The 13669-nt window shown below is 37.1% G+C and overlaps 2 protein-coding genes across 2 annotated transcripts; both read right to left on the bottom strand.

Annotated features, from left to right (window-relative positions):
- Positions 1-1312: 1312 nt before the first annotated feature.
- LOC107608311 (tRNA-specific adenosine deaminase TAD2-like) lies at positions 1313-12211 on the bottom strand. Its single transcript, XM_088492574.1, has 6 exons — positions 12120-12211; positions 11948-12014; positions 1833-1992; positions 1666-1762; positions 1474-1574; positions 1313-1380 (listed from the first exon to the last, which is right to left on the bottom strand). Exons 1-6 carry the CDS (start codon positions 12209-12211, stop codon positions 1313-1315), a joined length of 585 nt encoding a protein of 194 aa, XP_088348700.1.
- LOC107608610 (uncharacterized) lies at positions 6410-10735 on the bottom strand. The gene is made up of 17 exons (XM_088493350.1): positions 10478-10735; positions 9862-10364; positions 9566-9789; positions 9381-9458; positions 9228-9293; positions 9081-9149; positions 8931-9005; positions 8812-8865; positions 8569-8655; positions 8273-8338; positions 8095-8190; positions 7906-7971; positions 7338-7821; positions 7164-7250; positions 6921-7049; positions 6695-6829; positions 6410-6559 (listed from the first exon to the last, which is right to left on the bottom strand). The coding sequence occupies exons 1-17, from the start codon at positions 10677-10679 to the stop codon at positions 6410-6412; spliced, it is 2571 nt and encodes an 856-aa protein (XP_088349476.1). The 5' UTR covers positions 10680-10735.
- Positions 12212-13669: the final 1458 nt, after the last annotated feature.

Raw genomic sequence — 13669 nt, 5'->3', positions numbered from 1 at the left:
AACACAAAAAATTACCATATTAAAATATATCACTCATTTTGCTTCCATATCAAAATTTTTTAGCCGTCCTGTGATTCTAAAACAGTCGCCAAACGCAGCCTAATATAAATTCATTTCCATGATTTCGCTTTTCTTTATACCTCTGACATTGAGACCTCTTTAGTACTACGCCAGATATCTTTTAAGTACACATTCTTTCCATTTCTAATTGGCTCTTTACTAAAATCAATGTCAACCTGAGATGCAAGTTATCATTGTAGTGAAAAAATAAGCATGTTAACATTTTTTGCATTGAATATTGTTAAATTTAGACCAATCTTATGAACAATGTTATGCAGATTGACATGTACTAAATACTTTTTCGCTAAGTACCCTCATTCGAAATTCCCAATGCAAGTTGTGCAACCATAGTCAACAGTGTGAAAGCCTAGCTGGTTCAAATAATTTTGCGGAGTTGCATAGCACTTTTTTTGGTTTCTCTTTTAATTTTTTTGTTTACATCAACACAACAGGGTAAGAAATTGTACTACATGTTCATTGTTAATCCAATTTTCATGCCTCACCTTTTATGTTTAGAGGAAGCAATTGTTTTGAAGTTTAATAATAATCAAATTATTTATAAATGCGGCATAATTGTATTTCTACAAGTGTGGTTCTCCATCTCGGCCACCTTCATCTTAGACTTGTACAATTAAATTTCATCACAAACTAATTGTTTTATGTAGTAATTTTTATTCATTCTCGCATCAATATGTTAAGAGAACCAAAAGGTAAGAAAACTTTGTGATCAACAATAACTTAGCCACTTTGGTACCCAGAAAATCTGTAATTACATCGTTCTTCCCAAATGCTGAAGGAGAAGACTTACTGATAAACCAAGCTTTTAACATTTCTAACTTCATCAACCAGAAACCTTTTCGAAACAACCCAAAAATTAAACTTTGAGGATTTGATTTTACAACTTGGTATTAACGCCTCTAACCCACAAAGGGCGCTTTCTGGGGAGCCCTACATTTTAATAATTTTAAAAGCGTTAATATTCAGATAAGTAAAGAAAAATTCTAACTATTAAAAAAAATATTAGATGAGTTTTTATCGAATAAGATATAAAAAATACAAATTAAATAAAACTGAAATTTAAATTTTAAGACATTCTTCTAATTGGTCAGCCTTAAGCATTCTTCTTGTGCTGGACATTGAAAGACAGCTTCAACCATATCAGCAACTAACTAGACAGAACTAAAACAATAGAAGAAACTAGTATAAATCACAATATTAGTGACATGAAAAAATAATAATAATGAAAACCAACCTATTGATGTACAAGTTCAAGTTCATTCTTGTAAGAAGCTACTGCTACAGGCCTATGGGGCTTCGGAGCTGAGAATAACATTAAGAAAAGTTATAAAAAAATAAAACAACTGACAAAAAAAAAGAGTTCCAAATACATGGTCAAACTTAGAAGAAACCAACCATTTGGATTTCCCTGTTCATAGAATGTTCGCAGGAGAAGCACCGCTTCTGATGCCATTATACCTCCAGTACATTTAAACCCTTTTCCCAGTGGAACTTCACTATTGATCAGAAAAGGGGAATCTAATGTAAATGATGACTTGCAGTTCAACACAACAAAAAATGAAAATAATTGATTTTGGGAAAGCATACTTGTTGGGTGAGTCAGTGCTACTTTGATGCAATGACAATATTGATCCACAACCTCCAAATTTATCATTTGAGCACCCATAAAACACTTCCTTTATACCTGAATACAACTCACAAAGTTCAAACAAATGGGTGAGGAAACAGTTAAGGGAACATACCTACCTACCTACCTAAAATGGACAAAGCAGAAGCACACATTATGCATGGTTCACAGGTAACATAAAGGGTGCAGTTTGAGAACTTTTCAGCAACCTCAGACATTGATAATCCATTTTTCTGCCACTGCTCTAAAAGCACGTCCACTGCTTCCATTTCTGCATGCCTAGTAGCCTGTGAAAAAAGAAAAGATCATTAACAAATAATCACAGTTCCGAACAACAAAAACTAGATGAGAAAAGTGTTAGAATATAATTAGAATCAATTAGGATCAATTAGTATTATTTAGTATATCTGAAAATTTATTATAGGAGATTATGTCTTTATTATTACGATTCTCTTAGTATCTATAACGGAAAAGCTCTGCATACAAGCCCTAATGGCTTGTATGCCATACAAGTTCATTAAACAATAAGATCAAAATACGCGCTGCTTCAGGTACGTTGATTACACGCGCTATATAACATCGCGCGTATATCTAACTACCAGATTTAAAATATTTCTTTCCCTTTTCGTTTTCGTTATTTTGAGATTTCGTTCTTCTTCTTCTCCCGCGTTTACCCTCCTTCTTCTCCATTGTTCTTTTCTTCTCCTTTTCTCACTAGCATCTTCTTCGTTTAGGTTACCTTTGTCTCTCTCTGCAACTCCATCTTCGTTTTCTATTTTTGATTTGTTGTTTTTCGAAATCAAAGTTTGATCTCGTTTTGAAGATAATGGATCATTCAACCTCAGATTGTCATCTGAATGCAGGCGAAGTGGATTATGAGTCAGAATCTAACGAAGTCCCTAAGGTTTGATTTACATAGGATTAGTATGAAATTTCTTTCAGTAATTTGTATAGCATTGTGTAGTTGAAAAATTGCTGAACATTACTGTGAAAGTAACACGTTTACGTGAATCTGTCGATTCAATGTATTAGTTGTGATTAATTACCTGGAATTTGTAGCAGACGCTCGGGTGTAGATCAATTCTTGTTTGGGTGTACTTTAGCTAGAAGTGTGGGTGTATCTACACTTTACTGGTTTTTTGTTATTTTAATTTACTTGTTGTTGTTCAGCTGTATTATAACAGACATGATTAGGTGTGTTTTTAGAACTGTATTATATCTGCATGCTGTGTATTTACAGTTTATGGCTTTAAAAGTCATTCTGTAGTTGAGTTGTTGCGGTTAGGGTGTATCGTATTAGACATGATTGGGTGTATTTGAATCATATCTATGGGTGTATTTACAGTTCTGACACGGTGTATTTTGCAGCCTCTCTCAGTTGTTGATGACGAGCTTGTTCCAAAGGTTGGAATGACCTTTACTACCCTTGAAGATGCTGAAAAATTTTACAGGAACTACGCTAAGGCTGCAGGTTTCTCTACAAGAGTTCGGTGCACAAATAGGAAGGGAAACGAGATTAAGAACCAACTGATTACATGTAGCAGAGAGGGAAAATGGAAATCTAAAATATCTCCGACCGAGAAGACCAATCCGACAGCCGGTCTAAACTGTCCTGCAAGAATTTATATACACACATTGAAGGATGTCGGTGCTTGGATCATTTCAAAGGTTGTGCTGGATCATTCACACCCCTGCTGTCCAAGCAAAGCAGAGATGCTCAAACAGCACAGGGAACTAAGCATGTCCATTCGTCGTACGATAGAGAATAACGAGGAGGTCGGTATCAGACCAAGCAAAACCTACCAATCATTTGTTGCGGCTGCCGGGGGTCACCGCGAGTTAAATTTTATCGAAAAGGACGTGAGGAATTACATTACCAGGGAAGTGCGGAATGTTTCCGAACAAGAAGATGCAAAGGAATTCGGGAAATATTTCTTAAGAATGAAAGAGAAGAATCCGAATTTCTTTTTTGAGCTCCAACTCGAAGAGGATCAATCGATTAAGCTGGCTTTTTGGGCCGATGCAAGAAGCAGAGCCGCCTTTGAGTATTTCGGAGACCTCATTTCATTCGACACCACCTACAATACAAACAGGTAACAAACTGTCCCTGTTTATGATGCCAAATTAATTTATTTTTACGAATCCGCAGTAGAGGTGTATATTGGCTGTTTCATTGGGTGTATGCGAAGCATTTGTTAGGGTGTAGCTAATGATTTTGCATTCTGGACCATGGTAATTTGTTTCAGGTATAATTTGGTCTGTGGTTCTTTTGTCGGGGTGAATCACCACGGTCAATCAACACTTCTCGGATGCTCTTTGATGAAGAACGAAGAAATTGAATCATTCAAATGGTTATTTCAAAGCTGGCTTCGTTGCATGGGAGGAAACGCTCCGAAAGGGTTTCTCACCGATCAGTGTGCATCCATGAAAAGGGCTTTAGAGGCCTGTATGCCAACAACAGTTCACCGCTGGTGCATTTGGCACATCATGAAGAAGATTCCAAGCAAATTAAACGGGTACAAGGGACATGCCGATATCGAACAAGAAATGAGCCAAGTTGTTTGGAACTCTCAAAGCAAAGACTCATTCGATAGGAATTGGAACGATTTTCTGCTGAATTTTGGTCTTGGGGACAACAAGTGGCTTTCAGGTAATGTCTTTTTAAAATCTGCATCAGAGGTGTAAGTTGCATGTTTTCTCGGGTGTATTTATAGACTGTCTTTGGGTGTATTATGCAGATCTGTACGAAGACCGTCACATATGGGTTCCTATCTATCTGGATCACCATTTCTGGGCAGGGATGAGAAGCACACAAAGGAGCGAGAGCATGCATTCATTTTTTAACAAGTATATCACCCGGAACAGCTCGCTTATTCAGTTCGTCAAACAATACGATAATTGCCTCGGAAGCAGGGAGCAAGCAGAGAGAGAATCAGATGCTGCAGATTTTCATACGGTCATACCGTGTGCAACGAAATCCTGCATTGAAGCTCAGTTTCAAGATGCATACACTCACGCAAAGTTTAGGGAAGTCCAAGCGCAATTCAGAGGAAAGGCGAATTGCATCACCAGACTGAAGAATTCCGCTCTAGGCTATTCAGTATACGAAGTCGGAGAACAAGTTTCCAGCTCAATATTCAACAAGTTCGTGGTTACTTACGACTCGGTTGCAGCCGAGGTAAAATGCCATTGCTTATTATTCGAGTCGAGAGGGATACTGTGGCGTCACGCACTAAGCGTGTTAAGCTTCGAACAAGTAAGCCAAGTGTCACCGAGATACATACTGGAACGATGGAGCAAGAAGGTAAAGAGGCGACACACACACATCAAGAGCAGCCACGACGAGCCACTAATGGAGCCAAGAAGCAAGAGGTTCGACCAATTGGTTTTTCGTTCGCAAAATATATGCGAATTTGCCTCCGAATCGGAGGAGCTGACTGCAATTCTGCACCCCGCGTACGATAACGTCATGGCCGAGATGGAAGCATTAAAAGCCAAAAGGAAGGGGACATCTTCTTTATCCCATGAAGACGCCAACTTGGAATCCGTTAACGAGCTTCAAAGCCCGCCAAGGATTCGAACAAGAGGACGTCCAAAAAACAGGCTAGGTTCAAAGCTGGAGAAACAGATCGCAAATGCCACAAAGAAGAAGAAGACGAAAGTTTTAAGCGAGGTAAAAGTAATGTTCTTTAAATTTGTGGCGATTGAGTTTATTTTTCTCGTTAATAGTTTAGGTAATGTGTGTGTGTTATATTTCAGATAAACCTGTTTGATGCTGCATCAGCAGCGCATTCAAATTGCAGCCAATATCAAGGACACGTTATGAGTTATCAGTTCAGGGTACCAGCAGCAGGGGATAACTGGTTGGGTGTATAGTTTTACAGAATATGGGTGTAAAAGCACCGTTATTTTGGGTGTATTTTCGTTAATTCACAATTTAGATATAGACACATATATAGATATATATAAAACAAAAGCTGTAAAAATTCTCAGGTTATGGGTTTATATTTGATTTGATGTTTTTCTTCATATTTTAGTACATGTAATTCATACATTTTGAATACAGCGCAGACAGTTTGGGTGTATATTTTATACAACCTTGAGTGTATTATTAGACTTGCGTTGGGTGTAGCAGTTTATAGTTTGTGTTTATATATGCCTTGATTTTTTCCTTCATATTTTACCACCTGTAATACAGCTTTTGAATACATCACAGACAGTTTACCAGCACAGATAGTTTAACTATGGGAAAAAATATACATGGAATAGAAGTTGTTGATAAATGGCAAATATTTACATCATTTGTTCAATTTACAAACTACCCAGTTTCTATATCAGTAGAATTAATCTGACAAAATGGACTTAATAATATAGAGGATGGCTTCGATAGCCTTATAGCACTACTCTCTCTAATTGCCCGATCTCTCTGTGTATTCATCTCACTGAATAGTATCCGGGATGCGTATTCCACTCTATAGTGGTCCACCTCCTCCTACAATAAAAAAGTATATTCTGTTTAAACAGCAATATTAATTCAGTAAAGTAATACAGAGTTATATGGTTTTAAAGACAGTTACATGTGGCCAATTATCCCATTGATACTTCCCCTTTTTGATGTTTTCCGGCTCAATTATCTCCATCCACTTCATAACGTACACAGCGCAGTCATAGCTGAAAACAAAGAAAATAAATTACAAATCTCATTTACAAAAGTTTAATGTTCAGACTCACAAATTTATACCTTGTTTTTTGGCCTGATATTTTAACATATGGTGATTTAATTTCCTTCTCCCTCTCCCCTTTCTGAAGAGGCCCCCCGCCGGCATATGTTATCAATCTTGAAAATACGTATCCCTTAAATACGAAAACAAATCAGTAATACACCCGAATGAATGGACAAGATACACCCAACTGAATGGACAATATACACCCATCACAACTAACGAAATAGACCTATCTATTAAAGTAAAGAAGACAGAGGCAACTTACAGTGAATTTATTAATGGTCTTTCTCTCATCAGTGGGAGCTATTTTGTGTAGCGGGTCAAGTATTTGACATTTCCGCTTTCTTGTATTTATCAGCCATAACCACCAATGCCCGGCGTAGCAGACAGGGGCAAAAATCTGAAGGATTGCCACACATGGAACAGTGTGTTATTTTATTTTGCAAATAAGTAAATAAGCGTACTAACAAATTTAGCAAACGAAAACTTACATATGGGTGCGAAGTCAATTTTTTTCTATCTATGAAGGGAATGAAACTCGGGTAGGCTTCCACCCTGAATTCCTTTTTCGTTTTTGGTGATACGAATTCCCCGTTTGGGTGATCCGAAAGCGCCATGCACTGCAAGAATGGGAAACGAGAAATGAAATACTAAACTTACACCCAATGGAACGTGACAAATACACCCAAATCAATACAGAAAATACACCCGAAGATCGTAGAAGTAACACTTACCACAATATCGGGGGGGAGACAGTATATTTGTTCTTGAAATCTCTTTTCATTTTTGTTGTTGAGGATGAGGCAGATGGCAGATACAATCTAGAAATATATGCCGAAATCAATTTTACATTAATAAGCATTGTAATTGACTTTGGTGTAAAAACAGTAATCTTATTCTAATATTACCTGAGATTCTATATCACTTTTTACCTGGAGGGAAGCAAGGTGCATTCTCATCAAAATGTATTCTCCTTGGCCAATCAGAGTGCACATCTCCTCATACTCGTTAGTATTGCCATCTGCATCTTCCTTCAGTCTCGTCCCCCAGATGTAGCACTTTTGTTTCATATCATCCGTAATCTGATATAATCCCCGAGGAGTTTCAAACTTTGCAGAACTTTCTCCCCCAGTCTCCCTCTGAATTTGTGGACTTGTGTTTTTTCCCTTCGTCGCGCTGCTTGCTATTCTTTGGACCAAACTGTCCAATTGTTCTATCAAATTCGCAGCTTCTGGAGATTTTTCCCTTTCTGTCTCCTGCGTTGACGCCCCCTCCTGGCTTGAATCAGTCAATCCAAGGCTGAAGGATGGCACCCCTGGATCTGTTTTCGGAACATAGGAAGCTGTCCGTGCCATCATCAACAGGGCAGCAGCGTCTTCTGCGTCTGGATGACTGCGTCATCATGTATAAGAATAAGAATAAGAATAAGAATATACAGATGATAAGCAAAGATTGATTTTAGTCTGATGAACTTACACTTTAGTTGGAGCTGGGGGAACCGTGGGTGTAGTCTCTTGAAGTTGTTTGGGGGTTTCAGGAGTGCTGCACAGTTACAAAAAATTAATCACGGCGTAAAAGAAACTAATCAGGAACAATATACACCCAAACTGTTAGCTAATATACACCCAAACTCCAAACAAATATACACTCAATACTATTTCTTACGTTTCTGTATTCCCTTCAATCTGTAGCATAGGGGTTGGTTCAAAATCTGTCTCTGTGGTTGTTTGGGATGCCGGCACAAAAACCTGAATCGGGACTCTAAACAAGAAGAAAAATGAAAGGTTAACAACGCCTTTGAAAATAATAAGGTTATAAGGTTGAATATTATTGTAAAACTCACATTGCAAGCGCTTCGGACGGTGTCTGTTCCCTCACAACCATCATATTCGAATCAGACGGACTCAACCTAAAATACACCCAAAGAAATTCAAGAAATACACCCGAACAATTCAAAAAGAAGACAGGCTTTGTTTTTTTGAGAACTTACATACTTGCAGTTTTTGCTTTTTTTTCCTGCCTTTTTTTTCTTGAATAAAATAATAAAGGGCTTTTTTTTCTAAAAAAAAATATATACAGAATTAGAAGTAGAAGGGTAATAGAAGAACAAAAGTAACGGTTATTTGAAAGAGAAATTACATGCTCTGTGACGGCTGGTTTACACTACTCTGTTCTGTGTTTCCTTGAGAGGAAGGAGCATCAGTTCCCAAGTTCACAGCCGGTATTCTAAGACAGATTTGATCCAAGCAACACAACAAAGTTAATATTCCAACTTATTAGACAACATACACCCAACTTGATCCACTCAATACACCCAAATGGTACCACAAGACACACCCAATTCATGATAACAAGATTTTATTAAATAATAAAGCTTCTTACGTTTCAGACGACACATAGCGACCTTCTGTCGATCGCAGGTCAGGTTGGTTCTCCCTGCAAACAATTATTAGCATGCAAAACACAATAAAATATGAAATAGACAGCCCATCAAGACATACCCCTCTGCAGCAGATTTATCAACGTTTTGCCCTAGCCATTCATCCAGTTCGTCACTTGATATTTCATATGTCTCACTACATTCATAAAGGAAGATGTTAACAAAAACAATTACGACGATAGACGGTAATATAGCTTACGAGGTACTGTACCCGTCAAAGTATTGATCTTCTTTAGGAGGTGAATCCTCCACAACAACTTTTTTCTTTTTTGGTTGTGTTCTGGGTGGAAAAAAAAGAGTACCAATCAGAAATAAAAAATTAATTTTATCGCAGAATATTATGCAAAGAAGTGCTTACTTTTTTTGTGTTGTTTTTATTTTTTTCTTTTTCTTCTCCTTCTCTGTAGGTGATGATTCTTCGCTCCTATAAGTTAATAATAGACACTTCAGTTAATACACAAAATCTTTATAATGAAGCCAAAAGAAAGGAGTAATAATTTCAGGACATTACTCATCACTTGGTTCAGATTCAGATTCTGAATCAGAATCTGACTCCTCTTGCCTCTGCTTTCTTTTTCTGGAGTCCATTCTGGAAGGCAAACAATCATTATTTAGAACATACTAAAAATACACCCAAATGAATTCACAAGATACACCCAACTGAATATACAATATACACCCAAGTATGGTACTTACTTTTTCCCCTTTTTGCTGGGGTATTTTCTTCCTGAATCCTCCGAGTCTTCTTGAGTCTCAGACTCAGAGGTAGAAGTGTCACTGTCAGTAGCTGTTTCTGTCTCCGAAGACGATGTTGGACTCGCCTTCCTTTTTTTTGTTTTTTTTATTTCTTGTTTTTTTTCTTTTTTTTCTTTTTCTTTCATTTTTTCTCTTGCTCTTGTCTCCGCCATCTTCACAATCCCCTGAAACATGAGATATTTTAGCTAGCAGCATTCAGGTAAATAAAATACAAGCAACAAATTATGTTTACTTACCAAAATTTCTTCTTTTTCTGCAATCATTCTTTCCACCAACTTCTCCTTAGTCCAGTTGGCAATCCAAGGCTTTGGTGGTCTTTCGGCCCTCTTCTTGCCTTTGTTTTCAGAAAGATGAAAGTATATTATCATGAGGGCAAAGAGGCAGCCATCAATTGCCTTCTTCTTCTTATCCTGGTAGTCTGTGATGCCTTTGATCAAGAAGGTCAAAACATGCGCCCCCCAGTTTCTCTCCGATATGCCGTCCATCTTAAAAATTGGGGCGAGGTGCACGGGCGATATTTTGTTTATCGTCGTTGGCAAAAGGAACGCCATCTGTATGTAGAGGATGAATATCCTCTTGAACATCAGGCGTTCCTCTTCGCTGCCAACGCCGATTTCCATCATTTCATCGGTAAGACTTTTGAGGGTCTTACCCTGGAATCTTCTATAAATTATTTTGTCATCATCAGAAAGTTGCTTATAAAGTTGCTTATACTCAACTTTCTCAGGAAACAGATTTCCTACAAAAAAGAAAACAACAAAGTATCAAAATCGGTTCAAAAACACCCAAGCATCAACCTTAAATACACCCAAGCATGAACTTAATATACACCTATAATTTTGAGCTAGTTACCTGTTGCATTGATGCCAAGTGCATCACCTATTGTCTTTGGTGTTATTTGGAAAGAACCATATCCTGTCTTCAGTCTGTTCTCCCCAAGTTTGAAGTTGTTTGCCAGTTCCCTTAAGAGTTGGTGATCCACCCTTAGAGGTGGGACGTGCATCAACCCACCAAATCCGAGATCCCTGACAATTGCCTTCTTCTCCTCAGCCATGTTTCTGAACTTATCACTCAGGAGATGTGTGGCACACTTAAGGTCTTTCGTTTGGTTTCTTGGTGCCATTTTGTCTGAAACAAAAAATACACACAAATATACTCCCATTAGTAACAGTAAGATACACCCATATGTAAGAATCAGATACACCCATTGATAACAGTGAGATACACCCATTAAAATTATTCAGATACATTCATATATATCAGTCAGATATCAGTCAAACATGTTTCAATATCAAGCAACATTACAAGGTCTAATAACAGTAAGGTACACCCATATGTAAGAATCCGATACACTCATTGTTAACAGGGAGATACACCCATAGATATTATTCATATAAATCCATATATATCAGTCAGTTATCACTCAAACATGCTTCAATATCAAATTAATTCAGATATCAGTAAGATACACGCATATATGAGTCAGATACACCCATTGATAAGAGTAAGATACACCCATATGTAAGAATCAGATACACCCATTGATAACAGTGAGATACACCCATTGAAATTATTCAGATACATTCATATATATCAGTGAGATATCACTCAAACATGCATCAATATCAAGTCACATTACAAGTTCAAACAGTATACAACCCCCAATCTACGGAATAAAGCCCCAAAAATCAACAACAGTAGCAAGAGAACTTAGAACAAGAATGTAGAACGACGTAGAACTTAGAAGAATGACGTAGAACTTAGAACAGTGTGACAAAGAAGCAAGAATAATAGCACAGTAAACCCTAGAGAAGAACGACGTAGAAGAAAACTAAAATTGGGAGGTTTTCTTGATGAACTTACGTTGAGTGTATTTGCTTCGTTTTCTCTTCAGATTCTTCACGGAGAGTTTGATGTTGTTTTGATGGAGGTTTCGAACAACGATTTGTATATTTTGAACTTTGATTTTTGCTCGAAATTGGGAGCGTTTCCTTGGTTTCGAACCGTTTTGAGAAGTGGAATAAGTGGAGGAAGTGGAAGAGTCTGCCATACGTAACCGTTTGTGTTGAGCGCGTGATTTTGACGCGCCATGTTATGCTTCCTTATGCGCGTGTCTTCGATTTGGGCTGGGCCAACTTGGATGCTTGGATACTTGTATGTGTAGCAGGCCCGTATCTATAAATACCCTTTTATATTGTATTATTTCAAACATTTTGGATAGACAACTTGATTACACTTAATAATACACAAATCCTTTCTTCAGTCTAGTTTCTTATTTCTAACATGGTATAAAAGAGATAATAATGCAATGGATGAAATTACATTTCTAGTCTCAGTGGTTCGGTTCCTGCCGCAGGATATAACCTTCCCGTCATCAACAATCACACAGCTGCCACGACATAATGTATTCAATTGCAACTTGTTGACAAGTTCAGTGTTTGATATCGTAATTTCAATAATTCAAATTTTATGGAAATGGAGGTAGATGACTTACCCAACGGGTACTTCAAGGGAATCCATAGCTAAGTTTGCCTGATCTATTGCAAGTTTCATCAACCTAACGGTCTCCGAACACGAATCACTCATCCTCTGCTGGTGGCGGTGACTGCTACGACCAACACCAGGGGGTTCCGTCGGTGGACTTTGTAAAGAGAATTCTTTTTGGGTCAACTGGCCCACGGCCCAATAAACAAAGAATGGATCAAGCCCATTTTAATTTTTTATCAAATAATTTATTTTTATCCAATTTATTTTTTAAATTTATTTATAAATTCACTCATTCATAAATTAATTATATTTTTATTTAACAATAATTATAAACTCATATATTCTTTTCTTTTCATAATTATATAATATCTATTAGTCTCATTTTTCAATAAATAAGCATTCTATAATTTAAGTTAGTATGTTTTAAATAAAGATTAACATATATAAATTTTTGTACTTTACATACATATGTCTCCATAAGGGTTTTAATAATGAGTTTACATTTTGAATATAATACAGTAACTTTGGTCTTCCTAACCACAGTTTAATATATGCATACTGGATCATCAGTCTTCAAACTACAACATTTAACTCTAGAAGCAAAAACTAACACTCCAAACAATTTAATCAAAGGTTGAGCCATGAAACTATTTATTCAAAGAACATTAGATCATTCATCAATGAAATGAACTCGAAAAAAGGTTTTGCCAAAATATATTTTTACAGGCACTCCTTCCACTTAGCTGAACCAACCAAAAGGATGTGTTTTTTTTTTTTTTAACAAAACACATGGGAAAAAAATCTTTCAAGCAAATCCACAATTCAAAACGTATACTAAAATTAAATTAAAATTACAAAAAAAAAAAAAATAGTAGAACCAGAAGCCAAATAGTGAAGATATAGAACAGTAATCAACTACAAAAAATCAATAGGTTGAACAGAAAAAATAAATGAAAAAAAAAGCAAGAGACTGAATTAGAAATAGATCCTTTGAGACTACATTCATGAGGAGTTAATGATGTAGACAGAGAGTGGCAGACTGAGTGCAGGACGACGACATCTGGCGCGTGTGCTGCTGCTATGCGTGAAGATCGACGGTGTGCTGTTGCAGAGGGACAAAGAAAGGGAGTGGTGGAAGATGAGGGAGGAGTTTCGGTGCCGTGAAGAGTTGAGAGGACTCCTCGGAGCTGAGAGCCCGAGAGTAAGGGTGTTAGGGACCTAAGGTTTCATTTGGGAGTGAGCGGTGTTTAGGTAGGTTTTTTTTTTTTTTTTGGGTCAATGGGTTGGACAATTCCAATCTTAGGTACCCCAGTGAATTGGATAACTTCTAATTCTAGGGATATTATATCCACATACTCCTTACATTTTTTACCACATTTTTTTTCAATTACAATCTCTAGAGTTTGAACCCTAGACCTTTGAGGTAAGATTTTTTTTTTGTCAATAGATTGAACAACTCCTAATCATAAGTTACACACTCACACACACCACACCTACACACATGAAATCCTCTCTTTTTTTTTTTATCAAGTTTGCACTACATGAGACTTGAATCTA

Source organism: Arachis ipaensis, chromosome B7 (assembly GCF_059453495.1).
Source record: "Arachis ipaensis isolate K30076 ecotype BB chromosome B7, ASM5945349v1, whole genome shotgun sequence".
Taxonomy (NCBI): domain Eukaryota; kingdom Viridiplantae; phylum Streptophyta; class Magnoliopsida; order Fabales; family Fabaceae; genus Arachis; species Arachis ipaensis.
Note: the sequence above shows the minus strand (reverse complement) of the source record. Positions and strands in the feature narration are given on the sequence as shown.

Coding starts and splice junctions, on each gene's coding strand:
- LOC107608610 (XM_088493350.1), bottom strand. CDS start 10,679: ATGGCTGAGGAGAAGAAGGCAATTGTCAGGGATCTCGGATTTGGTGGG. Junction 9,459..9,565: donor CCCAGCAAAAAGGGGAAAAA/GTAAGTACCATA, acceptor TTTGCCTTCCAG/AATGGACTCCAGAAAAAGAA. Junction 8,866..8,930: donor GATAAATCTGCTGCAGAGGG/GTATGTCTTGAT, acceptor AATTGTTTGCAG/GGAGAACCAACCTGACCTGC.
- LOC107608311 (XM_088492574.1), bottom strand. CDS start 12,211: ATGAGTGATTCGTGTTCGGAGACCGTTAGGTTGATGAAACTTGCAATA. Junction 1,993..11,947: donor GAACCACTGAGACTAGAAAT/GTAATTTCATCC, acceptor CTTTTTTCACAG/GCTACTAGGCATGCAGAAAT. Junction 1,575..1,665: donor AGCACTGACTCACCCAACAA/GTATGCTTTCCC, acceptor TCTGATCAATAG/TGAAGTTCCACTGGGAAAAG.